This window comes from Gambusia affinis, linkage group LG13 (assembly GCF_019740435.1).
Source record: "Gambusia affinis linkage group LG13, SWU_Gaff_1.0, whole genome shotgun sequence".
Lineage (NCBI taxonomy): Eukaryota > Metazoa > Chordata > Actinopteri > Cyprinodontiformes > Poeciliidae > Gambusia > Gambusia affinis.
Window position 1 is genome coordinate 27075429 of NC_057880.1, and position 25810 is coordinate 27101238.

At 40.5% G+C, this 25810-nt stretch overlaps 2 protein-coding genes and 2 long non-coding RNA genes across 8 annotated transcripts; 2 read left to right on the forward strand and 2 right to left on the reverse strand.

Moving 5' to 3' along the window:
- Positions 1-3702: 3702 nt before the first annotated feature.
- LOC122842807 (D(1)-like dopamine receptor) lies at positions 3703-6506 on the reverse strand. Its single transcript, XM_044136997.1, has one exon. The coding sequence runs from the start codon at positions 6187-6189 to the stop codon at positions 4720-4722; it is 1470 nt and encodes a 489-aa protein (XP_043992932.1). The 5' UTR covers positions 6190-6506; the 3' UTR covers positions 3703-4719.
- A 2441-nt stretch (positions 6507-8947) lies between these two features.
- Positions 8948-25095, forward strand: LOC122842833. 3 transcript variants are annotated; one of them, XR_006372618.1, is made up of 7 exons: positions 8948-9188; positions 12154-12256; positions 12346-12526; positions 15340-15378; positions 15946-16078; positions 19791-20068; positions 23807-25095. It is a non-coding gene; the product is annotated as an uncharacterized LOC122842833 (long non-coding RNA). The 3 variants fall into 3 exon arrangements; XR_006372619.1 differs by having other exon boundaries at positions 12200-12256; XR_006372620.1 differs by having other exon boundaries at positions 8948-9105; positions 12200-12256.
- LOC122842815 lies at positions 16544-18912 on the forward strand. 3 transcript variants are annotated; one of them, XM_044137012.1, is made up of 2 exons: positions 16544-18015; positions 18088-18912. In XM_044137012.1, exons 1-2 carry the CDS (start codon positions 17959-17961, stop codon positions 18895-18897), a joined length of 867 nt encoding a protein of 288 aa, XP_043992947.1. In that variant the 5' UTR covers positions 16544-17958; the 3' UTR covers positions 18898-18912. The 3 variants fall into 3 exon arrangements, with proteins under 3 accessions (XP_043992947.1, XP_043992949.1, XP_043992950.1); XM_044137014.1 differs by having other exon boundaries at positions 16544-17991; positions 18070-18912; XM_044137015.1 differs by having other exon boundaries at positions 16544-17991; positions 18130-18912.
- Positions 18918-20866, reverse strand: LOC122842834. The gene is made up of 3 exons (XR_006372621.1): positions 20703-20866; positions 19580-19669; positions 18918-19069 (listed from the first exon to the last, which is right to left on the reverse strand). It is a non-coding gene; the product is annotated as an uncharacterized LOC122842834 (long non-coding RNA).
- Positions 25096-25810: the final 715 nt, after the last annotated feature.

Sequence of the window (25810 nt, forward strand, 5' to 3'; positions counted from 1 at the left end):
ATCTGTTTTCAGGTTGAACAGTGAAAAAATCCAATTTAGCTCCAAACATTTCGTCCTGTCAGCTGGTGGTGAACAGAGTAAATCCCAGTCCTCCCATAACAACACTCAGTTCTGGCAGAATATTCCAGACAGTGGATCCGGACCTGATCCTGTGGGGCCAAAAGCATCACTCCTGCATTTGATGGGGTTTAGTTATTTATTTAATCACAGTTTAATAATGACAATAAACTTTATAAACCATCACAAACTTTTATATTCTTTGTAGAAACTTGATTAAATATTGATGGTTGCTCATCAACTGTCATCAAATAACCTTCAAATATATTTTTCCCAACTTTTAGAAAACTAGAAGGTTGTTAAGTAGTTTTAAATTATAGATGCTGTTGGTTTTCTAAAATGGATCTTTTGCAGAAGGTCAAATATGTGGAAAAGAATGAAAATAATATTTTCAGTGGACATGGTTTTCTGGAGGTTCAGAAAAGTTTGAAGGTTTATTATTGGAACAGTAAAAATGAACTTTTAGAACAAGAAGGATGTGGTTAACGTTTCCACCTGTCCAGGTCTGTAGCTGCACCGTTTGTGAATAAAATGTAAAAAATAATCTGCTGCCGACAGACTGGATGTCTTCAACCAAACAAAACACTTTCCTGAATTTATGAATTTATAGATCATTTGCGTCTCTGTTGCTGTGGTGATGAACTCTGATGCTGCAGAAGCTTTTTGCCACCAGATGGTTCTGATACTTTTGGACAAATCAATCACAAAATGGATGAAGACGCCTTAAAGTCCGACTGGCTGGTTCTTGAAGAGAACTGAAGTGTTTTCACGGCCTGTTGATGTGACTGACAGGGGGCACTTACTTTATACAATGATGAGAGATTGTTTACTGTGGGTTAAAATAGAGGAAAAGAAACGGTGGAGAGTTTCATTGTTGTTGGGTTCTGACGCCCCCTGCTGGTTGTTTTCAAGAATACGAGCTAAAATAAGAAACTCATTTATTGGTTAAAAGCCATTAAACACGATGAAAATGAATTAAAACTAAAACTGAAATTAGTTTTGTTTCTGCTGGTCAGAAAGACAATGTCAGCTGCATCATGCATGTGGTGACAGTGGGAAGGATCAACTGCTTTTTCATGGGAGGAAATACACGACAAAACCAGAAAGTCCAGGAAAATCATATGATATAGAAAATCTACACAGTGACCCTGATTGATCTGAGACAAATGAGCCGATAGTGAAGCTGTTTTCACAACAAGACATTTATTTTATTTTCCTTTGATTTGGTGGATTTACCCAGCAGATTTAAAACCAGTTCAGTGATTTCTTACTGCTTGTAGATCAAGTGTTAGTCAGTGATCAGTGCTGCTGGCAGATGAAGCTCTGAGGTGACTTTCCTGTCTCCTCATCGGGATGAAGAGTGTTTGTGTGCGTTAGCTGAACGGGTGATGGTCCAGAGTCCTTGACGGCAAACAGAAGAGTCCACTTTCTGCCTCTGAACATCGGCGGAGTGGAGCTGCAATCAGCGCTGCTGCTCTGCTCTGATTACTGCAGTGATTAAAGTCAGAGCCGCGACCTGGGCCGGGTCTGAGGGCCGTTTCCCCGTCAGAGGCAGAACGGGTCGACACACAGGATGAAGAGCTGCTGTTGAAACTCCTCCAGCCTCATCCTCATCATCACTCTGAGCTGCTAATGATGGAACCGCTACATGCTAACTCAGCTCCTCTACAAACACTCTTGATATTCAGACATAGGCCTAATTTATCTCCTGATAATCATCAAAGGCAGAGAGAAATATTGATATCAGTTTATCAGTTATCACAGATGAAGAAACGCAGAAGGACAGAAAATCAAGAACTTTATACCAAATTAAAAACCAAGTTAAAGACTAAATATGTTTACAGCATCATGAAAAGAATATTATTTATACAATAATTCATTAAATACATAAATTGAGGTGAGAAGCTTGTTAGTTTGTTTCAAAACAAACTAATTTTTTTATATAAACTTCAATTAAAAACATTTAAAAATGTTTAATTTTTGGAATTAATTAATTTCTGTTATTTCTAATTTCCTCCCTTTAATTATCCGGATATAAAACACTTTTCATAAAAATAATAACTGCTGTTTCATGGTATATCACAAAGTGGCAAATGAAAAGATTCTTCAAAACTATTTTTAGTATTACTACATGAAAATATTTTCATGTAGTAAAATCTGCATAATTTTATTAATTTGTATTTCTAAGTTTCAAGTCATTTTAATTTTTTCACAATTTTATTTTAAACAGTTTTAGTTTGTATTTTGCCTTATTTGTGTGATGATGAAGAAACGCTGCATCTCCTCAGGATCATCCTGGACAAATAAAGTGTTTATTGTTATTATTAAACTATCAATTAATGAAAATCTTAAACTATGTCAACGTCCAGTCAAATGAAGTCCAACTCAAATGCACATAAACTGGTTTATTTTTCTGTTTTTGCCAAATTTCAACGACTCTACAGGGAAAACATTTTTATGAATTGCACAAAGTCTTTATATGCAGTTTTGATTTATTGTTTCATAGCAATGATTCCTGGTTGAAACGTTCCTGCAGCTTTCTGAGACTAAAAGTCATTAAGAAACAAAATAATATGAAGAATGTAATGAATGTGCTTCAGTCTTTACTGATAATGTTTCTTTTATTTCACTTAATACCAAAGAGCAAAAGAAGATAGAGAATTAAAATTTTATAGCAACAAAATCAAAACAAAGAAGGAATGAAGTGAATCTGCAGCGGATCGGATCAGAAATTTCCTCAGGCTGCAGCAGCTTTCATCTCCAAAGTGTCAAAGAAAAGTCTCATTATGAGGTAAATATTCTGGAGCAGGACGGTTTGACGGCTGGAGTCACTGAAAAACAGACGCACATCAGAGATCAGAGGAAGTAAAGCTGCTCGGCTCACATGGACTGAAGGTTCAGAGGAAAAATAAAAATGATTTTTCCTTTTTAAACATCCCGACCTGAACAGGCTGGATTCATCCCAAAACCTAATCCAACTGGTTTTCTTTCATTCAAATGATCTGTTTCTGAGAACTTACTATAATTTTTATTCAGGGATTATCAGAATATTCTGGTACGGATCAGATGTGGCTGCAGCCTCAGCCTGCTGTAAAACCCAGCTGGAGGTCACGGCGCGGCTGGAGGTCACGGCGCGGCGCCCTGACAGCTCCGCTCCGTTTCAACTCAACACCGACTGAAGATGAAAGAACAACCAGAGGCTGGATGGAAAAACAGACCTCAGCCTGTTAAAATGGTCCAGATCACATCCTGGGTCTCCAGATGATCCTGTTGAAAAGTAAGTTGAACAATTTATTATTACTACTTAGTTTTATATTACTATTATGTAGATACATTTCATGTTCGTTCATTTAACAGGAAAAAACAAAAAGAAATAGTCCTGCAGTTCTATTGCTAGTCTGTCTTAGGAAAAGGTGAAAATAGGTCAGATAATAACAAACTGTTATTGAACCATCTGAATTTTTCATTTACAGTCATTAAGAGAGTTTCATAAATTTCAGATAGATTTAGTTTATTTGGACACAGTGACAAACAAAACAACCTGACAGAAAACTAGCAACCAAAAAGACACAACAGTTACTGATCATTCATGTTCACCTTTTATTCCTCCACAAATTCATCTGCTAAACATTTCTATAAACATCTTGTGAGGATGTGGAGGATCTCATGTCTCTGAAATCATGACTGAGATGCTTCTACATGTTGACATTTAACAAAGAAACTGAATAAATAACAGTAAATATAAAACTGCTGATAAAACCTCCAGGCTCCTGTGAGTCATCCTGCAGACATTAGTGCATTGCTTTGGTGTGGTTTGTCCTCATTTTCCCTCATAGTGTTGAACAAAAAGATAACTCATAATCCTGAATAAAAACTGTTTTCTTTTCCTAACATTTGAGTTCATCTTCTGATGACAACCAGCAGGACTGGGCCATAAATCGATTTTATTGATTAATCAGATTCCTGGTTCCTGAATATTTATTTTTTGGATTTTGTTTTTCACCATGTTCTCCTCGGGTTTCCATATTCAGAGACGTCAGCTGGCCTGGGGCGGCCATCTTGTTTTACAGCTTTGGATTCAGGTCAACTCTGAATATTAGGGTCAGACTAAGATTTAAAATTTTAATTAAGAGAATAAATCATAATATTACAAGAATTCACTCATGTGGCAATAGAGACTAAAATAATGTGAGGATAAAGTATAATTATATGAAAAACTCCAACATAAAAAATGAGGAATACTGAGTGACGTGACAGTTTGGTGTAAGTTTTACATATAATATTTAATAAATACATTTTAACACTTTAGCATGAAATTATTATCCAGAGTTTTACATAATCGACCAAACAAGAAACAACCAGATGAAGGGATTTGCTCACTTCAGATCATAACTATCCAAACTTTTTCTCATAAAAGGACTTTTTCTCTGGTCAAATTGTCTTTATTCTGCTAATTTTATGATTATATTCTCCTTATAACCCAAACACTCCGTAATAGGAGGGATGATGACAAAAAGCCACAGTTTGAAAATACTTTATCATTTACAATTTCTTCTTGGGAAAAGAAAATAAGAAGAGAATCAGTTAAAATCAGGAATCAAATCAGAGTTTCTATTTTGCGGCCTATCAGTGCTACTCTGGACTGATGAGTTCTGCTTGGTTCTATCCGTCCTGATGGACTCGTCCAGGTATGAAAACCTCGTTTTCCAGTTCCGCTGCTGACGTCATGGGTGTGATCGTTTCCAGAGAAATCTCCGCGTCGTCCTCCAGCTGGACGGCCGGCAGCAGCAGCAGCCTGTCGCGGCTCGCAGAACCGCTGGAGATGTTGGACTCTTCGTCGAACCGGGCGCTCATGTCCCCCAGGCGGTCGTCCAAGGTCATGCTCAGGTTGCGGGCCCGCTGCTGCGGCTGCGCGGGCACCAGCGCCTCCTTGTGGTAGGTGGTGTCGTGGTGGTAGGAGACGAGTTCGTTGCTGAAGTTCACGGCTTCCACCGCGTTGTTGGAGCAGATGCGGTTGCAGCCCAGGATGGTGGCGAAGGCCCGGCGGAAGTCCGCGTTGAAGGCGTAGATGACCGGGTTGAGGGAGGAGTTGGCCCAGCCGAACCAGACGAACACGGTGAAGGTGGTGTCGCTGACGCACGGCGGGTCGCAGAACGGGACGGTGCAGTTCAGGACGAAGAACGGCAGCCAGCAGAAGACGAACACCCCCATGATGATGGACAGCGTCTTCAGAACTTTGGTTTCCTTCTTGAACGAAGACTTGAGCGACGCCTCGTCGGCGGCCCGGGGCGGCTGCTGGTTCCTGGTCACTCCGTGGCCCTGGTTCTGAGCCTGCTCCGCCGCCCGCTCCAAAGACGCGATTCTGCGGATTTGGGTCTGAGCGATCCGGTAGATCCGGGTGTAAGTGGCGATCATGATCAGAACCGGGATGTAGAAGCTGATGAGGGACGAGGAGATGGCGTAGGTTTTGTTCAGGTTGGCCACGCAGCTCATGGAGGCCGAGGCGCTTCCGGTCAGGTTGGTGGAGTTTGTCCAGTTCCTGTCCAAGATGGCCGCCACTTCCTCCATCACCGCGCCGTCCTCCTCCAGAGCCCTGTGCCAGTTCATCTGCACCGGGATCAGGGAGATGAGGATGGACAGCGTCCACGCCACCCCGATCATGACGAACGCCACGCGGTGCGTCATTTTCCGCTCGTACTTGAAGGGACTGGCGATGGCCCAGTACCGGTCCACGCTGATGATGCACAGGTTGAGGATGGAGGCCGTGGAGCACATGATGTCGAAGGTGATCCACACGTCGCAGAAGCCTCCGAACAGCCAGCTGTCGGTCACCTCAGTCACGGCCTCCCACGGCATCACCAGCACGGCCACGAACAGGTCGGACACGGCCAGCGAGATCACGAAGAAGTTGGTGACTTTGGACCGCAGGTGGCGGAACTTGATGACGGCGGCGCAGACCAGCGTGTTCCCGAGCAGCGTGGACACGATGAGCAGGAAGAGGATGCAGCCAATCAGGACGCGCAGTCCGTTCCCACTGACGCCTTCCTCCTCTTCCTCCTCTTCCTCATCACCCATCCCGTCCAGTTCGGAGAGAACTTGGGTGAAATTCCTCCACATCGTGTCGTTTTCCATCTGATCAGCAAAGAGAAAGAATTTAAACTCCTCTCTGAAACTCGCCTCTCTCCATCCTCTGAAGTCTGACTGAAAAAGAAACCAGAAAATCTGCAGATTTCCTCCGTTTGTCTCCCAGAATCAGAAACAATTCGGTCCAAAGAAGCAGAAAAAACCTCAGAGGACAGAAACAAGTGGCAGCTGGTGGTTCGGGTTCGAGGGAAACCGGCTGGTTCCGTGTTTGGTCGCAGACTGAGTCACAGTGGACTCACCTCAGCTCTGCGCTCTGTCCGCTGCAGGTAACAGATTCCTGTCACCCAGCGGGTCCCGCTGCTGCTGCAGCATCATCCGCCTCCTGCAGAGGAAACGGTTCCGACAGGATTTTAATAAAAACTATTCATTCAATTAAAACATTTCTGTCATTTATATCTGTAGATTCTTTTCAACTTGTTGCTTCAGGTTTTATTTTCCAATCACCTTTAGGAAAAGAAAATGTTAAAATGAACCAAAAACAACATTTAAAAAACAAGTCATTATTTTCTCTTAACATTTTTATTGATTTAAATCAAATTTTATTCAATTTTTCTTTATTTTATGTCAACGTTTTAATACATTTATCTGATTTTATCTTAATTTTTATTTTGTTCATCCTGATTTGATTAAAATTTACTTATTTCTTTTATTCCTCATTCTGTATGTTGCAATGGATCAGAATTTATTTTATTTTCAATTATTCATGTTGTTTAGCCATAATCAGTCTAGTTTCTAGAATCTGGTTTAAATTCTCAACAAACCGCCATAAAAAAAGGCAGCTTATGAAAAACATTTTTCTTATGAAAAACATTTTTCTTATGAAAAACATTTTTCTTATGAAAAACATTTTTCTTATGAAAAACATTTTTCTTATTCTGTTTTTTTGACTCTTTTCTGTTTTTGATACACTGTAAAATGAGATGCTAGTTGTTTTTCCTCAGATTAATCCTTAACGTTGTCGTTTTTGTTTGGTCTCTTTGGATTTTCTGCTCATGCAGGAGGAACTAGAAGTGAAGGTTGCAGCTTTTTAACAGAATATATTGTTTGTCTCAGCCTCCCTGTTTGAGATTATCAGTAAAATCATCTGTTCAGAAATAACAAGTTAACTAAACGGATCCTCATCCTCCATTAAATACACTGAATTGTCATTTCTATATTTAATACAATGATTAACCTCTGCTCGTTTTGTCTTTTAAATATTTAAATATAAATATTTGGAATATTTATATTCCAATTATAAAATATAACAGGTGACTCTTTTCATTCTGCAGCGCCCTCTGCTGGCTGAATTCAGTTAATTCCAGGAAAGTTAAGAAACGTTCTGGTTATAATCATGTTCACAAATTAATTTTAATCTGCATGGTTAATGTATTTATGGGTATCTGTGAAAGTGTTTGGTGACATTTTGTTCCTGTTGGTCACAGGAAAGGAAAACCTCAAAGGGACAAAATCATTTTTATAAATCAAATGATGATTGTTTATTATTTTAACAATAAGTTATTGGGTGAAAATATTAAATCACGAAAGAATTCATTCAATAGATTTCTCCAAATTAGTTTTGTTTTTGAGGAATCTGTTAAGAGGGAAAGTTTTCTGCATTTCATAAATGAATAATAAAGTTTAAAATGAGTCAAGCTTTGAATTTTAATTTTTTTGCTCTTTTTCTGCCAAATTCTGATAAATTTCTTTTAACTCCAAATAAGTTGAAAACTGAAGGAAAGCAGCAGAATTATTATTATTATAGAAAAATTGTTGCTTTTATAATCCGTGATGATAGATTTGTCCACAAGGTGGCGCCACTTTTCTTCTCGTCCGCCTTTCTGCAGAGTTTTAATTGATTTTTGGTCAGATCATTTTCTTTCCCGTTGGTCTGGGAGGAAATATATCATCATAAAATACAATATTTTAAATACAACAATGTGTTTATGTAAATCTGTTGTATCTGTTTATGATTTTGGCTCCATGTTGGTGGTGAAACTTGTTTTCAAAATGTTTCGGAAGGTTTTGGTTTAGAAACAGAATATTTTTTTTATTTAAGTTAATAAAAATGATTAATTTGACATTTTTGTTTTGTTTTATCAAAGTTACCATGGTAACCATGTGAAAACCTTTACCAAAGTTTAGTTTTCTTAGTTTATTATCAAACTGAAGGTAAACTGTTAATGTTCATATGATTCTAAACTAAAACACCGTCAGTAACGTCAGATTACTGACGGTTTTACCAGGAGTTTTCAGCTTCAGACTTTGTTAGGTTTTAGAAACGTTTTCTTGTTTGTGTAGTTTGTAAGGATGTGAGCATGGTAACGTGTTGGCTTGTCGTAACGTGTTGAAATTATCTCAGAAACAGAAATGTAACGAAACGGTTTGTGATATTTTCCACGATGTGTCATCAGTTTTTGTCTTCGTTTTAAATCTCATGTCAGATCAACTCGGTTTCTGTTTTTTGGAAATTATTCCAAATTTAAGGAGCAAATTTAAATGTAAATTTAGCATTGAACTTTCTCAGTGTTATGCTATTTTGTGCTTGTTTTAACAGTTTTATTTATTTATTGCCTGAAAGACAATAAGAAGAACAATATTGATGCATTTATTTGGAATAAGAATCCAGAGGAAAACAGCAGCTCTTTGCCTCAGAAGGAATGAAATGAACCAGTTCAGAGTAAGACGGTAAAACCTGCCTGCTCTGAACTTTGTGTTTCCTCTGCTGCTGTTTACAGCCTCTAATCTGCTGCTCACTGTTTTCACGTTTGCTTTTTGAACGCTCGCGTGTGTCGGAGCACACCTCGTTTCCGGGTTAAGGCAGAGGCATCTTTGACGCAAGCAGGTAGCGTGAGCTGGACCGCCGCCCGTCTCTCACCTGTAATTACACCTGGTGGCGGATCCGCCGGCAGTTCTGATGTTGAGGTGAAGAGTTGAAACCTTAATCACTGTTTTGGTTGAGCTGCATGGTGTGTCTGTGGAGGAAGGCTTCTTGTCTGCAAACAGCTGTAAGTTGCAGCTCTTGATGCACTGATGCATTTGTGAAGTCAGGCGAACGGCTGTGAAGTGATGAAGTGTGTCGGCCTGCTGCGTTCTGCAGGCCGACTGCAGTAAACAAAGCTCTGCGGTTTGGAGGGAGCGGCTCTTCCTGATCCCTGAAAAGAATCCGCAGTAAACCTGCTTCAGTCTGTCTAAACTCCACCGCTTTGTGAAATGGATCGCAGGATTTAACATGATGCCGTGACTCACAGGCCAACCGGGTTTAATGGTTTCCCCACTGACTGAACCAGTGGTTAAGATGCTCATTCCTAACATTCTGGCTTCACTTCCAACCAGAACCAAACATTTCTTTCCCTCTGACTTTAAAAACTCTTTCATTTCATTGCTTTAAAGACACTATCTAAGCTAACCAAACGTCAGTGAAACAGAAAAGTTGACTAAAGTTATGATCACATGAAGTCTTGATGCTTAAATTCAGTTTTTTTGCTGAAATCTTTTTTTTTTGTGCGTCACCTTAACGCCTCGCGCTGCGTTTGGGTTAAATCCTGCCAGTCCAGTTAGTCTTTAGTCGTACCTTCCCACTCAGTGGGAACGAGATTTAAATGACTGAAATGTTTCCAGTTCCTGTGCCCACATCACCACCCACCACCACCATGCCTGATAACTGGAGTCACATGTTCCTGCTGACTTGGTGCTCTGCTTCCCTTCACGATTTCAGCTAATCACTTCATGAAACCTTTTCCTGACCTTTAACCTTTAATCAGCTAACTGAGGCCTGCAGGTGGAGCTCCTCAGGTTTTCTGATCTTCATGCTCTGAATGTTTTCATTATTGGGAACATTCACTTCGCTCTGAAACGTTTTCCTCTAGTAAATAATTGTTTATTCTTCAGGATGATGAATGTCAGGCTTTGTAAAACTTCACTGACTGATGGGCAGAAATTCATATCAAATCCTGCAAACGTCCAACATGAAGAGGCTGAACCTGAACTCCAGGAGTCTGAAGAGAAGCAACACAATCATTGATTTATTGTTTTTGTATGAATGTAATCAGATGCTGCAGCTGTGGACCGAAGGTGAGCTCTTCTTTCCAAACACGGTGGTCCTTTCCCATTCACTCGGTTTCTATCTGGATTTAGAAACTTTGCCCCAAAACAACACAGGATTTCAACCTCCAACCCGCAGCTGCAGTCCTTCCTGTGTGAAAAACAAACGTCTGACGGTGAGAACAGGAGCTCACAGGAATCACACTTTACATCCTCTGTTTTGTAAATCTCAGAGTGAAGGTAAAGTCGACTTAATTACAGGGTTTTATTTTGAAGGATCTTGTTGAATAAAAGACAAACTTGAGGCAGGTTGGTGTGGAAAGTGACTGACCAGCGGAGGATCGATCCTCAGAGCGTTTCTGCTTCCTGTACATTCGATCAGAAGCTTTACTGGTTTTTATCAGCCGTGTTGGTCTGGGAGATATTCTGGGATTTCAGGTTTTCCTCCTGAACTCAGACAGACTGAAGGTTTCCCCTCTTTGTTCAACTGATCCTCCTGAATCCTGATGATGTTCTTCAGTAAATCTCCTCTCCTCCGTCCAGAAACCTCCGTTTATCTCCCATCATCCCCTGAAACGTCAGCGACCCACCAGAACTGGATTTAAGGATCAACATCTTCAGTTTTCAGAGAACAATGGCTGCATTGACAATAAGTGGGAGACGTGAAGCTCCTTGTTTCTGATCTAAACTCTGATTCACCAGAGAGCCAGAGTTTCCAATCCTGATGTTTAAAACAGATTTAGACGTTAGGATCCGGTCCGGGTTCTGTTCTGTTTGGTTCTGTTCTGTTCTGTTCTGTTTGGTTCGGTTCTGTTCTGTTGGGTTAGGTTCTGTTCTGTTCTGTTCTGTTCTGTTCTGTTCTGTTCGGTTCTGTTCTGTTCTGTTCGGTTCTGTTCTGTTCTGTTCGGTTCTGTTCTGTTCGGTTCGGTTCGGTTCGGTTCTGTTTTCTCATTTCCTGTTTCTCTTAAGTTCACTTTGTTTCTATCAGATTCTGTTAGTTGTATTTATTTTATTGATAATGTGAACAAATTTAGCCTTAAAGCTGATTTTAAAATATGGCTTTAAAAGAAAATAAAGAAAATAAAGAAAATAATTTCACACTGGATCAAATTTCCAATTTTAAGCTTTTTTTGTTTTCTAAGAAATGAAATTAGAAATGTCAAACAATATTTTTAAAAGTGACTTTTATTTCAGTCATCAGTTTTGTGAGTCATTTTATGACTTTAATCAAAGAATAAAGTCGTAAAATGAACAGATCAAAAAGGCAATTTCACCAGAAAATGTTTTAAAATTACAAGAAAAAAGTTTAATGAGAAAAAAGATTTTTGTTATTTTCATGTTGGAGTTTTCATAAAATTATTTCTTTATTTTCCTAACATTAGCACTTTGTTCTGTTATTATTTAGATTTTATTGTCTTATGATTATTCTTGTGTTACTTTGACTGTAATCTTTTAACATTATGACTTCATTCTTGGAAAAACAAAACTTAACCTGAACGTTTTGTATATTTTGTTACAGAGTTGATATAAATTTAAAGTCTAAATAATTAGAAGAAATAAATCATCTCAAACAAGATGGCCGCCGTGGCGTTCGGACGTCACTCTGGGCCACTAAAGGTCACCAAAAGCCTTGGTGGGAAAAATTCATCTTTAAATAATTAAATCTTCCACAAAACCTATAATGTGATCGATCAATAGAATAGATTTTTCTCCAGCTCTACAAAGAAGGAGGATCAGAAAGTATCGTCTGCAAACTGCTGCTGATAGAAACAGAAGAATCAAACAAATCATCACATCGGGTCAAAGAGCAGATTTAGTTTTAAATTCAGCTCCACAGGAAGAACAGATTCTCCATCCTCCACATCAACATCAACAGATTCTTCTCCTGATAAACTGAGAGAAAATTAACTTTATTTTTTATGATCTCAGTGAAGAAGAAACTCCGTTACAGAAAACTTCTGGTTCTGGTTTCCAGGTTCTGGAGCAGCTAAACGAGCCCACATCATCATTCCTCCACCACCGTGCTGGACAGGTGGGAGGAGGCTTTATGGCCTACTTCAACACTTCCTAAGAGCCTTTTTCTAACCTTTTGATGACCTTTAACCTTCATCCTGCCTGCAGGTTAAAGGCAGGCTAACCGACAGGCTCTGAGCGGAACGTCAGACTCTCAGCTCTGAATCTGCTGAGACTCTGACATGTTTTCCTCTTGAGAATAATCTTCCTCTCTGCAGACTTCAGATGGTCTGGAGATGACCTTTGAACCCTTCCCAGGTTGATGGGCAGCAACATTTGTTTCTCTGAGGTCAGTGCTGGTATGTTTGATGCACCTGCATCAGGTTTTCCACTTTAACTCTGTTTTTGTTTGATAGGAACTGACATTGTTGAGGTTAGATGTAAAGAATTGCAGGAATTAGCAGCAGAAAAAAGGTTTTAAAGAAAGAAACACTCGTCTTTCTGAACTGTTTCTCTCTGCTGTCCTTTAGTGTAATTTTGAAGCTGCAGATCACAAAGCAGGACCGACACCTGAACCCCTGACTGATTACAGCGTTCGGGCAGAAAGCCTTTTAGATGCGACCGTGAACCTCTGAGCACCTCAAACATTCATAAATATTTACAGTGGCAGCAGACGGAAGCCATGTTGGGTCAGAGGAGGAGAGCAGAGATCAGCTCTGTTTAAAGAAGCAGGAAGATGAATCTGAAAACTGAAAGTATTCATAACCCTCCAGCATTCCTGCTTTACTCTGCATTCATGTAAATGTGTTTCATTATGATTTATTAATGCAGTCATTCAGAAAAAGGCTTGTTTAAAAATAAAATCCTAAAAATCCTGCAGACGTTAACCTGAGTCCAGCTGCAGAGGTTCTGGTTCTGGTTTCTGAGGTTCTTTAGAGGACAGTCAGCATCATCAATAAACAGCCAGATATTATGGGATGTTTTATATCAGCGATGTTCAAATTGTGGCTCGGGGGCCAGTTGTGGCTCCTGAAATGATTCTGTTCGGCCCTGAAGTTAAGAATGGAAAAAAATCTGGTCAACAAAATGAAAAACAATTAATGATCCCAAACATGTAAAAACTGTTTTTCTTTTAATAAGGCGAAACTCCGTTTATCTGTCCAAACGTGTTGAACAGATAAATCTGCAAAGATTTTATTCTGAGTGTCAAAACGGGACAAGAAAATAGTTCTGACACAGGAGGATGAATTCAGATGCATGCCACACTTTTAAGATTTTTTGTACCATATAAAAACATGTAACATTTTGTTTTCATTTCAAAATTATGCATTATTTTTTCTGAGCGCATCACAAATAAAAAACATGTGAAACGTTGTGGCTGTAAAAAGTTTCTTCAGGTTTCTGTAAGTTTTAACATAAAACTTGTTCTTTCATTTCTCCTGTGAAATGAAGGTGTTGGTTCAGAGAACTGAAATGCTCTTGGTCATATTTTGACCCGGTTTGGGTCGAGGTTCCTGCCTCTGATGAACATATCAAACCTCAGGAAGACAATCCACTGCCTGTCTGGTAGTCCCGGCTGCAGCAGGAGGTTCCTGCGCTGCAGCAAGAGGTTCTTGCGTTGCAGCAGGAGGTTCCTGCGCTGCAGCAGGACGTTCCTGCGCTGCAGCTGAAGCGGCCGGTGGAGGGGTTAAAGAGACGGTGCTGGTTTTCCTCTGTTGTCTGTCTAAAAGCTTCCAGCGGCTCTGACAGATCGGAGCTTTCAGATCACTTGTTGCTAATAGAGGGATATTTACGCTAACGGGAACAGGGAGAGTGTAACCTCAGGTCACTGCACTCAGCAACAACACTCACACAGAGACACACAGACGGCCCGCTCTGCTTTTACAGCAGGGACAGACGGATACACTGTAAAAAATGGCCGTCTGATCAGTCATGCAAGCTGCGGTCGCCTCCAGCAGGAGGTCACCAGCAGGTCAGACGTGTTTTCAGCTCAGAGACTTTCTGCACCAGGAGGTTTTGACTGAACCGCTGCTGAACTGAATTCCCAATTAAACCTCCAAACTCCTCTAAGGTGACAAACATCAACAGGAAAAATACAAAAATACTCATCAAAGATCCATTTCTCAACAGAAAGGCACAAAAAACAAAAACTTAAGAAAAACTTAACACATTGCAGCCACTAATGCCTGTAGAGATTATAATAATAACATATTAATAATATATTTAATTTGGCAAAACACTCAAAGACATTTTACAAGAATCAGGTAAAACTGTAGGAATGATCCTGAAGGCACAAAACTCCATAAACCACACTGCAGGCTGCTGGGTTAAGAAACTGAGGCTTTCTTGGTTTGGGATAAATGTAAAACGGAGAAGCTGATCGGAAAATGCTGAGTCACTGGTTGTTATGGCAACCAGCTTTGTGAGGAGTAGCTAAGTCTTTCTGAAAACCAATATCTATACCACATAATATCTGTTTCAGAAAGGTTTTGATCCACATGAACTCATAAATTCCCTGGGCGTTGATCTAAACATGCCAAACCCATAGGGGGCAGTGCAGCACAAAACTACAACCTGTCAGCCAATCAGATTGCTTCAAAACAACCATGACTTCCTGTTAGGATGGCAGCAGAAAGAAAAGTTAGAATGGAGCACAAAGATCTGAACTGTAGCTGGAGACCAAACCTGAGACCATTTCAGAACTGAAAAAGGAGTAAATTTCTACCAAAAAACTCTGAAAAGTTGAAAAAACAAGGACACTTCTGAGTTTGAAACGTTGAAAATTTACTAAAAATATTTCTGAGAATCAATTTTAGATTAACTCTCAGAAATTTTCTATAAAAACTCAAAAAACGTTTTACTTTTAAAGCTTCCATGTTTACTAAAATAAACAAAAAACGTTTTTGAGTGAAATTTGCTGCTTTTCCTCTTCAGCTTCAGGCTGCATGTATCTGGAAGGTGGGAGGAAGCCGGAGTACCCAGGGAGAACCAGCACCTGCACAGGGAGAACATGCAAACTGAGCTCAGACAGCTTCAGGAACCCAGGCTAGCTGTTAGCTAGCTGTTAGCTAGCTGTTAGCTAGCTGTTAGCTAGCTGTGCTAACAGCTCCACCAGCATGCAGCCAATCAGATCAGCCTTTCTGATTGGCTTTTCTTTCACAGGTGCAGCCAATCAGAGCAGCTCTGCTGAAAACACACAAGGTAAGTTTCTGCTTTGGTTCCTGCAACATTTACTCAGGTTAGCACCAGTTTTCTTCATTTAAACCTGAAACTATAAGCTAAAGCATTCAGGTGTTTGTTAGCTGAAGTTTAGTGGGTGGAAATGTCCAATCAGAGTCTGGTGAAGTTTTTCTCCTCAGAAAACATGAAGGTGTTGCAGAATGACTCCTTCCCAACCTGTGAACTTCCGTGTTTGGCTAGCGCTCTGCTCTTTGTTTCAGGGATTTGCTGCTGAATTTTTAAATGCAATAATAACAGTTTAAAGCCCGTGGAGGGCTGTTCAAACAGAACCGGGTCGCGGTCTGGGTTCAGGGGAACAACAGCGGCTCGAAAATAAAGCGGAACACTGATGGAGTTAAACGGCCTGCGCTGTCGGCTAAGCTCCGGCTTTGGGAAAGAAAAACACCAACAAATTAGGCGGAAACGCTCCGGCTGAACCTGTTGTCATTCCGGAGCCCGTCATGGCCGCCGCTGCTCGGCCGCTGTGACACCTAGCACGACCTCAAACAAACATGGCGAGGTCGTGACCCTGCTGTTTTGGATTCACAGGCCGGGGGTCCAGACTGCAGAACCGGGTCAAAGCTCCGAACAGGAATGCCGCCGCGGCCCTTTGACTAGGACACAGACCTCAACATGAACCTGCCGCCAAACACAACTGACTCCAGCTCCACTCAGAAGGAAGGTCAGCAGCTTTTCTCTGGAAGTAAACACAAAACTTCTACATTTACAACCCACTGAAGAATTAATTTCCTTAAATTTAGAATATTCTGGAATATTAATCTGGTAACAGATCTCAAATTTAACAGCAGCCGTTTCCACCGTGGGAAGATTTTACAACATAAGATTGACTTTTAGGAACAGATCTAAATTGATGGAGGATTTTTCTAAAAATGTTAAAAGTGTTTAAATGTTCTTCAGACCTGTTTTCTCATCCTGAAAAGTTTTTTTTTGCCATACATGAAAAAAGCCGATCAAGTCAGACAGGAAAGAGAGACGAGATTTCTAGAGCACAACCAGGACCTGAGTGAGACTTCTGCACAAACTGGAGGCTCACAGGCAATTTTAGGTCTTATTAGCCGAGTCCATCAATCTGTCAAGTGCTAAAACTTCTCTGTTGTCAGATGTCAAATTATTTTTAACTTGAAAAAGTCTTCAAAACATTTGGGAATACATTGAGAGAAAAAACAGCCCAATAATATGCAGTAAGAGGTTTTACCAGACAGAAAGAGTTTCAGACATTTAATTTAATGTGTTGGTAAAAACTTTCCCTTCTCTCTCAAAGATTTTGAGGATGAGTGAACCAACTATTTCACATTTTCATTCTTGTAAGTGGACCAAGCAACATGTGTAAACCTGTTATCACGTTTAATGAGAAGTTCCACCACAAACTGCCACCAAAGCAGTTCACTGAGAGTTCAGTGTCTCTGCTAGTGGCTTTGAGACGAGTTTAACCTGCTGGGCGAAGCAGCTGCTCCTTCCCTGACAGAAAAGATACAGAGTATTTAAATACATGATGGTAGGGTTGTTGTATTCATCTGTATCTGCTTGCTAATTATAATATCACAGTAAAATGCTAATTGTTAGCTGATGAAGAACTTGATAATGGACTATGGACACCACTGTACTATGCTAACTATTTGTGGCTAGATTTTTATTGTTGTTAATATCTGAATGCATCTTTATACAGTTCAACAAACACAAGCAATTTACATTTGTTGGGTCTCACTTCAAAATATTACCGAAAGGATTTGGTTATGAACAAAATACATCTACTTTAAAATAAGTATTTCAGAAATCAGATTTTATTCATTTACAGTAATATTTCAGAGCTGTAAAAGTAAAGTCCACCATGATGTACAGGGTAAACAGAAACATCCATCTAAAATCCAGTTAAGACAAATCAAACCATTTAGTCAGATGGGTAGAAGTAGAAAGTCACTGAAATGAATTAAAACATAAGCTGTTTATAGAATAATGTTATAAACAAGTCTCTACCATCAAATATCAAAAAATCTCTAATGGATAAGGAATCAGTTTGTTCTGAGCTTATTGGACACAAATAATTGATGCTTTTTATAAAAGTAAGAGATTAATAATAGATTATCCTGTTTGTCTTCATTTCTTGTTTATGTGAAATCAGAAGGTTGGCTGGAAATAAAAAAAAACATCTGGAATGACTTGAATTGTGTTTTAAGGAAGTCAGAACTAAAGTGTTGAGTCTGTTGGTGAGAAACTGGCACTTCACCATAACCAATCAGGAATGACATCACGACCACCTGCCAATCAGTAGTGGTCCTTCAAAACAACATGGATGACTCCCACCTGCTAACAGTTGCAACAATAACATCTGTTGGTCAAAATGTTATGTGTGACCAGTGTACAGTTCTACCTCAAGACATTTCCAAACCACAATGTTTCATTCTTAATTAGTTTGGTGACCCAAAAAGATTAAAAAAGGGAGTCAAAGAAGAAGAAGAACCACTTAGATTTGCTGCAATGTGGTGTTTTATGAATATGATGTGGTGTCATTAGTGGTATTGTAGTGTGGAAGTGTAGCATAGTATGGACGTGGTGTGGTGTAGTAGTATGGACGTGGTGTGGTGTAGTAGTATGGACGTGGTCTATAGTATGGACGTGGTCTATAGTATGGACGTGGTCTATAGTATGGACGTGGTCTATAGTATGGACGTGGTCTATAGTATGGACGTGGTGTGGTATAGTAGTATGGACGTGGTCTATAGTATGGACGTGGTGTGGTGTAGTAGTATGGACGTGGTCTATAGTATGGACGTGGTGTGGTGTAGTAGTATGGACGTGGTCTATAGTATGGACGTGGTGTGGTGTAGTAGTATGGACGTGGTCTATAGTATGGACGTGGTGTGGTGTAGTAGTATGGACGTGGTGTGGCGTAGTAGTATGGACGTGGTCTATAGTATGGACGTGGTGTGGCGTAGTAGTATGGACGTGGTGTGGCGTAGTAGTATGGACGTGGTCTATAGTATGGACGTGGTGTGGTGTAGTAGTATGGACTTGGTGTGGCGTAGTAGTATGGACGTGGTCTATAGTATGGACTTGGTGTGGCGTAGTAGTATGGACTTGGTGTGGCGTAGTAGTATGGACGTGGTCTATAGTATGGACGTCGTGTGGCATAGTAGTATGGACGTGGTCTATAGTATGGACGTGGTGTGGTGTAGTAGTATGGACGTGGTGTGGCGTAGTAGTATGGACTTGGTGTGGGGTAGTAATATGGACGTGGTCTATAGTATGGACGTCGTGTGGCATAGTAGTATGGACGTGGTCTATAGTATGGACGTGGTGTGGTGTAGTAGTATGGACGTGGTGTGGTGTAGTAGTATGGACGTGGTGTGGGGTAGTAGTATGGACGTGGTCTATAGTATGGACGTCGTGTGGCATAGTAGTATGGACTTGGTGTGGGGTAGTAGTATGGACGTGGTCTATAGTATGGACGTCGTGTGGCGTAGTAGTATGGACGTGGTGTAGGGTAGTAGTATGGACGTTGTGGTCCACTCAAAGCGAGGTTCTCTCCAGTCCTTTGTAGCAACTTCTTTCTTTTGCAGTTGCCATAAATCTGATTGTAGTATCTGGGGTTTTTCATTAAGATGCTGATTTACATCCTCAGAGTCCTTCAACTTAGCAGAAAGGAGAAAAGTGTCTAAAATGACAAAACATAATTTTGATTAATTTTGGTTACATTTCACAGATGTAAAATACATTCCAGTATTATTCCTGTTCCACATGAGGGTAGAACTGAATATCCTTGTGTAACAATAAACTAATAACATAACTTCAGGTCTTAATAGAAGGTGTCTTTGTTGGCAACAGCAATGATCTCTGGAGCCAGTTTCCATCTCCCCTGCAACTCCACACTGACAAGGATGAATCTATTAATCATTCAATCCAGCTAAAGAGATCCACTCTCCAGTCAGTGCTGTACTTAACCCTTTGGTTACTCTACTGCCTTGTTTTAATGCAGAATGTTTTTAATGCAGGCTTCAGAAAACATGAGAAGAACTTTATATAATGTAATCTTACAGCTGGTGTTGGAGGGAAGGTCTTGTTTTTGTCTCCATGTTAGACCAGCGGCTTCCAATAATCCCAGAAATGTTATTTTGAAACTTGAATCTTTATTCATGTGTATAAGGATGGCATAATTTATACTCACAATAGATGCGCAGACCAGTGATTATTACCAGTATCACCCAGCAGATTGCTACTGTGGACAGACACCATTTCCTGGATGGAGTCCTGACACCTAATTGGAAAAATGATACCAAATACTGAATAAAGATCACAGAACTATTTCCTGATGTGCTTTTTCCTTTATGCTACATTCTTTATTACAGATTGCAATGCATTAATGTCTTTCCTCATAGTTCTACACACAGATCCCTCATCCTGCTCCGAGTCCCTCGGCTGCCTTGTGGTAACTCCAGACTGACCCGTTTATTGAGGAGAGGCTCTCATACAGCTGCTCTGTCAAACAGGCCTGATTGGTGGATTTCTGCAGCGATGGTTGAGATTCTCCTCTGGTGCTCTGACAGATTGGCCCTGGGGGTCAGCAGGCTCCAAACGTCCTCCATTGACCAGTGATGGAGGCCGCTGAGCTCACTGGACCTCAGAACAGCAGAAATGTTTCTGGATCCGTCCACAGGTTTGTTTCTCAATCCTGGCTGAGGTTTACAGACAGTTCCTTCAAATTCATGCTTGCTGTTTGACCTCTGACCTGTGAGCTCTTATATCGACAGTTTGCCTTCCTAAATAAAGTCCAGTCAGCTGAATTCAGCACATCTAGACTCCAACGTAACGGTAGAAACTCAAGGATCAGTGGAAAAAGCTCAACTGTCAGTTTCATTAACAAACTATTAATCAAAGGCTCTGAATACTTTTGTAAATATTTATTTTTTTAGCCTTTAATAAATTTGCAGTTCACTCAAAACCTTCATCCAACATTCCCATCATGAGGTATTTGTGTGCAGAATATCGAAGAAATATTTATTCATTACAGTTTGTAATATGGCTTTAGTGTAATAAAATCTGAAAAGTAGTGACACAACAATTTTACTGTATATTTTGTTAAAGTCCTGTTAACAGTAGTATATATATATATATATATATGATATAAATATCATATAACAGATGGTTTTAAAGCTGCAAAACGTTTTCGTTACTGTGCTGCAGCAGCTCAAACGACTCTTACTTTGGATCCATCTGTCAGGATTTTCCTTGGCAGCATCATTAATGTCATAAAAGTAAAACCCTTCACAGAATAATACATAAAGTCTTACCTGTAGACAGGTGAACTCTGGGTTTATGAGTCCCAGTGAGCTCCATGGATTCTGTCTTCATGTTGAACAAAGACTGAGGAGACCCTGAAACTAAAGAGAGAAGTTCCTCATGGGAACCATCTGCTCTGTGGCCTTTCAAACCTTCCTGTTCCGTTTTAAGTTTTTAACCACAGCCTGATGGTTAAAGTCCTGCTGCTGGGATTATTTATTATTATTTGTCCTTTGTTGGGTTGAAACTCAGCAACCTGCTGCAACAAACCAAACAGTAAAACCCCCTGATGTGAAATAGTTATGGATGAATTAGTGGAAATAAATTCATATTTATTTCATTCATAAAACATGTTTAAAATCAACCGTGATTAAACTTCACAGTACACAACTCTCTCTCTTTATGGGTTGACCAGGTCTGAAACAAAGATCTGCTGCAGCTGTAAGACCCAACAGGAGGTTCTGGACGCAGCAGATGGTCCAACAACAGTTCAACACAGAACACAGAGAAACATGAACTATTTAATGTGGGATTAATAAAGTATTTTTTCTTTTACGAATCCAGGAGATGAAAAAGGTTCTCATCCTCCAACGTTTAGATGGTTCTGCTGGAGTCATTTAATACTTCATTTCACAGAACCTGCAGAACCTTTTATTCAGTCCTTTATTCCTCCACACAGAGGAAAGAGGCAGGAAATCCAGGAGCAAATAGAAGAAATAACACAGAATGAATAATAAAATACACATATAAATATGGTGCTGTTATTAAAATGACGTATTCTGGTCCAAAGGAACCCGGCAGGTTAACATAAAAAATGTAAAAATGTGCAACTTACTGAACATTTTAACTGAAGTTACTAGAAACTTACTGGAAAGTAACCAGTAAAAACCTGAAAAGTTAAATTCCCAGAACTATGGAAAGCAACTGGTTAATTCTGAGTTTCAGGTTCTGAAAAGTGCGGCCTGTGTTGTGTTTTGGTACCGGGGTTCTTTAACGGTGTTGACCTGAGGAGGAATCGGGTCAGAGATCCAGATGATGTTCAGGAGTAATTTGGCTCTTGAGTTATTTTTCCATTAGATGTTTTATTTTGATTTTGCTTTGAGACTTTTTGAACTTTTTCTTTTTTAAACATTTTTTCTTCATTTTATTCGTTCAGTTCGTTTCCTTTAGTTTATGTGAACTTTTGTTTCGAGTTTGGATTCTTCTCCTTTCAGTTCCTCGTCTGCGTTGACTCTTTTCTCTTCTTTGTTAAAGCTCAGCTGTTTCTCAACCATTTTAATACGTGATGTAAGTTGAGTTCTCCGCCACCAGATTGTTGCGGTTTTAAATCTCCTTCCTGTTATGAAATTCTTCCAGTTTGTCTGATCATTCTGCTTCTTAAGCATCTTCTGGTTCAGTTTTTGTAAAAATAAAAATTCACAGTTGTGGTTAAAAAACATTGAGAAGGCAGATCTTTCTGCTTCAGCCACTTATTTGAAACAGTTTTCATAGAATCTCCTGCGTTGGTAGATTTCATCCGGACAGAACCTTCCTCTGACAGATCCACCAGTTCTCATCTCCTCAGCTCACAGATTTCCATCCACCGGACTCCCTGGCAGAAACGGCACAGTCCAAGTCTGAACGAGGAGAACTGCAGTTAGATGATGACTGAGAGGTAATTCAGAGATCAGCATCATGTCTCACCTGTGAGATGGAGAACTTGACTTCAGCTGTGAGACCAGTCCGGTATCCACTGGTTCCAAAACCAGCCAACGTGTTTCTGTAGATGAAGTCCTGAGTAAAAGGAACAAACATGACTCAAACATGTTTAAATTAAGTTTCATATCATTCTACTCTTCAGCAATTTCTTGGAGAGGAAGTTAATTCTGTAGCCAGTTTATTAAGAAAGTATGTAGAGCAGGTCCAGAACTGGAAACAGTCTGGGAGATTTCCGCTTCCAGCTGCTGCTCTGAGTCAAACCAACCAAACCCTTTGAGCAGCCTGTTCCCCTCACCGCCTGTGGGGGGCGCTGCACCAAGAACCACTGAAGGAAACGACAAAAAACCTCTGAAGAAGAAACGGAGTCCAACTTCCTGCTTCACCAAATATAAACAGACATGGAGTGATGTCAGAGTTCAGCATCTGGAGGATTTTTCTGTTATCTTTGGTAAAAGTCAAAACCTGGAGCCATTCTAGTGCGAGACTAAACTGTTTGTGTTGCTTGCATTTACCCAGAATGCCCTGCACTGTAGTCCATTTACAGATTTCACTTCACAGAACCCAAACCCATGTTTGTAGGTGGACCAGAGTTAATTTATTTGATCTGGATCAGAGTTGAACCGGACTGTCTAGACCAGAGGTGTCAAACTCCAGCCCTGGTCGCTGCCCTGCAACGTTTAGATGAGCCTCTGCTGCACCTGAACAGAATAATCAGGTCATTAAGGTTCTGGAGAACCGATCCACACAATGAGGAGGTAATGAAGCCGTTTCATTCCAGGGTTTTGTACCTGAGGCTCATCTAAAACCTGCAGGACAGAGACTGGAGGACTGGAGTTTGACCCCTGGTTTATATTATGGATTAACCCATTAGGACGACCTAGTTACAGGCAAAGTGCCCCTTAAGGACTGGAGTTTGTTTAAAGCTTTCTGAACAGGACTGACAGGAATCTCCTGAAGCTTTGAGCTGGACTCTTATGCACTGGAGGAAATCTGCAAAGCCACTAAGCCAGTTATCTCCATCCCTGCTCCTTAGCGCCCCCTGTCCTTCGTTTTAGATGCCTCTAAAACAGCGTCCTCTGCGTGACATCGACTGGTGCAGCTGCCTAGTATTCATCCATTCATAAAGGTCAGGTGTGTGGAATCAGACAAACACTTACAGCATGTAGGAGAGGCTTCAGGACGTCTCCACTGATCCGTAACCAGATTCTCAGAGGCCTCATATGTGAACCATTGATGTGTTCAGTCTTCAGAATCTGTCATATTTTTACTTTTACAGAAGCTTAAAGGGGAAACTGGTAAGCAGATAAAAGGTGAAAGTCATAGAAACCGGTTAAATCCAGTCGTTTTCTCTTTAGTTCTGATTTGTGTGAAGGTTCTTTGCGTGACACAGCGGCTCGTTTTGTTTGTTCCACTTCAGGAGTTTCACTTCATAATGAACCAAAGTCCCTGAACTGTCAGTCAGTGTCACCCCACCCACTCTGAAGTCCAACCGGGCTGAATAAGTGAAAGCACCTGTGTGAGAGAAACTCCAACCCAGATTCATGTAGAGACAACTGAACACATGCATGCAGACGGAGCGGTAAGGCAACTGGAACTGGTGAGAAGGGTTTCAACGTGCCGCCGGCTGGGTGTGGCGCCTCAACAGAGTTCATGAATTAAATGAACTCTTGAACTGTAGTCTGGAATGTGGCAGGCAGAAAGTCAGCCAGACAAACCAAACGGGAACATTCATGCACCCCTCGCCGTCTGAACTCTCACGTCTGATCTGGCTGCTGTTTTAAAGACCCTCCATGTCGGCGTCAGACTGAACTGAGCCCGTTCACATCAGAAACTGGACGAAAGGTCAAAGTTCAGCATTTTCACTCTAATATATTGTCACAACTGCAAGATGCCAACCAAAGACATTTCTCATCAGACGGTAAAATACTGGAATCTAAGATCCGTGACCTTCAGGTTCTTCAGCAGATCCTGAACTGTAATCAGTGTTTACAGCAAACACTTTCACTGAATTACAGATTATTTAAATAGTTTGTAATATTAGTAGATATCTTTGGCAAAATTTACAACTTACTGAAACTTGAACTTTACTTTCCCATAACTTCCAGGTAACACCTCAATCTACAGGTTATAAATCATGAAACCAGAACTTTACAAATGACTTGAGATTTACAGATTACTTTCCCAGAATTCCCAGTTTCTTGAAACCTGGATGTTATGTTTCCATCATTTCCAGGTGTTATGACCACAGTATTTAAGTTACGTTCCAGTTTTCTCCAATATGTTTTCTGAACCTACAGATTACTCACCAGAAGTTTACGAGTTACATTCCATGGAGTTTAATTACTGGATGTTGAGCGTTTCTTTGTCATGACTTCATTTTACACCTGACATTCCTGAGAACCGTCCCAGATTAAGTTTTCTGATTCCTTCACTGGAACGTCTGTGATTTTCTCCACATCTTTCCTGAAACTGTGAGACTTGATTCCAGATGTTTACAGAACTTACCAGAACTTTGTGAATTAGAGATGCATGTCTTTATACTTTTGATACTTCTGTTTTGCATTCCTGGAGTTTAAATATCTGAACTAATAAATTGCATTTCTGGAACCAACACAGTGCTGCCTTTTGGAAACTTTTAGAAACTTTTGGTTATTTCTGAGGAATTCTTCCATTGGCAGAACAACAGTTCATGTTTTGAGCTAAAGCAGAAGATCAGCACCACTAAACCTTTAAAGTGATGGAGATAATAAGGAGTTTTTCTTATTTATTTTTTCCCAGAAATAAAAAGATGGTGCTTTGCTTTGCTAACTGCGTGGATTGAGATTCTACAGGACATTCCAGAGAGCCATAAAAACATTCCAGGAAGAGTTGGGACGCACCTTTCCTCCTTCACACCGTCTGACATCTTCACATTTCTCTCATCACCTCCTCTCCCTCTTCCCACCTGGAAGGCTCTGCAGATCCGTCTTCCAGGTTAAAACAACTTCTGCTCATGAACTTTCCCTCAGCCTGACTCTTCAGCAGCATGCAGTCACTTCTAATCCTCTGCTGTAGATTAAGTGCAGCTCTTGTTTGGATTGTGGCTGAACCCTCCTGTTAACGCTTCCTAAAGCCTGTAGATGTAGAAGGAATGCACATAAATATGATTTTTGCATTCACTAATAACAGTAGCAACGACGTATGTTTGCATGTTGAGGCGGTTTTCTGTGATATTCCCGGTTAGCGGCGGTTCCTCATTCCTCAGACACCTGCAGCTCGCTGTCAGGGCTGAACCACAACGTGGTTAAACGGCTGCCGCTCGGTTTGGCTCGTTCAGGACGTCTGAACGTGGGAGAACGTTGACTGCAGGGAGGTCAAAGGTCACGGTCTGCCCTGGTGAAGGATTTGAACTTGAAGTCTGTCCAGCTGAACTCTGAGCTGA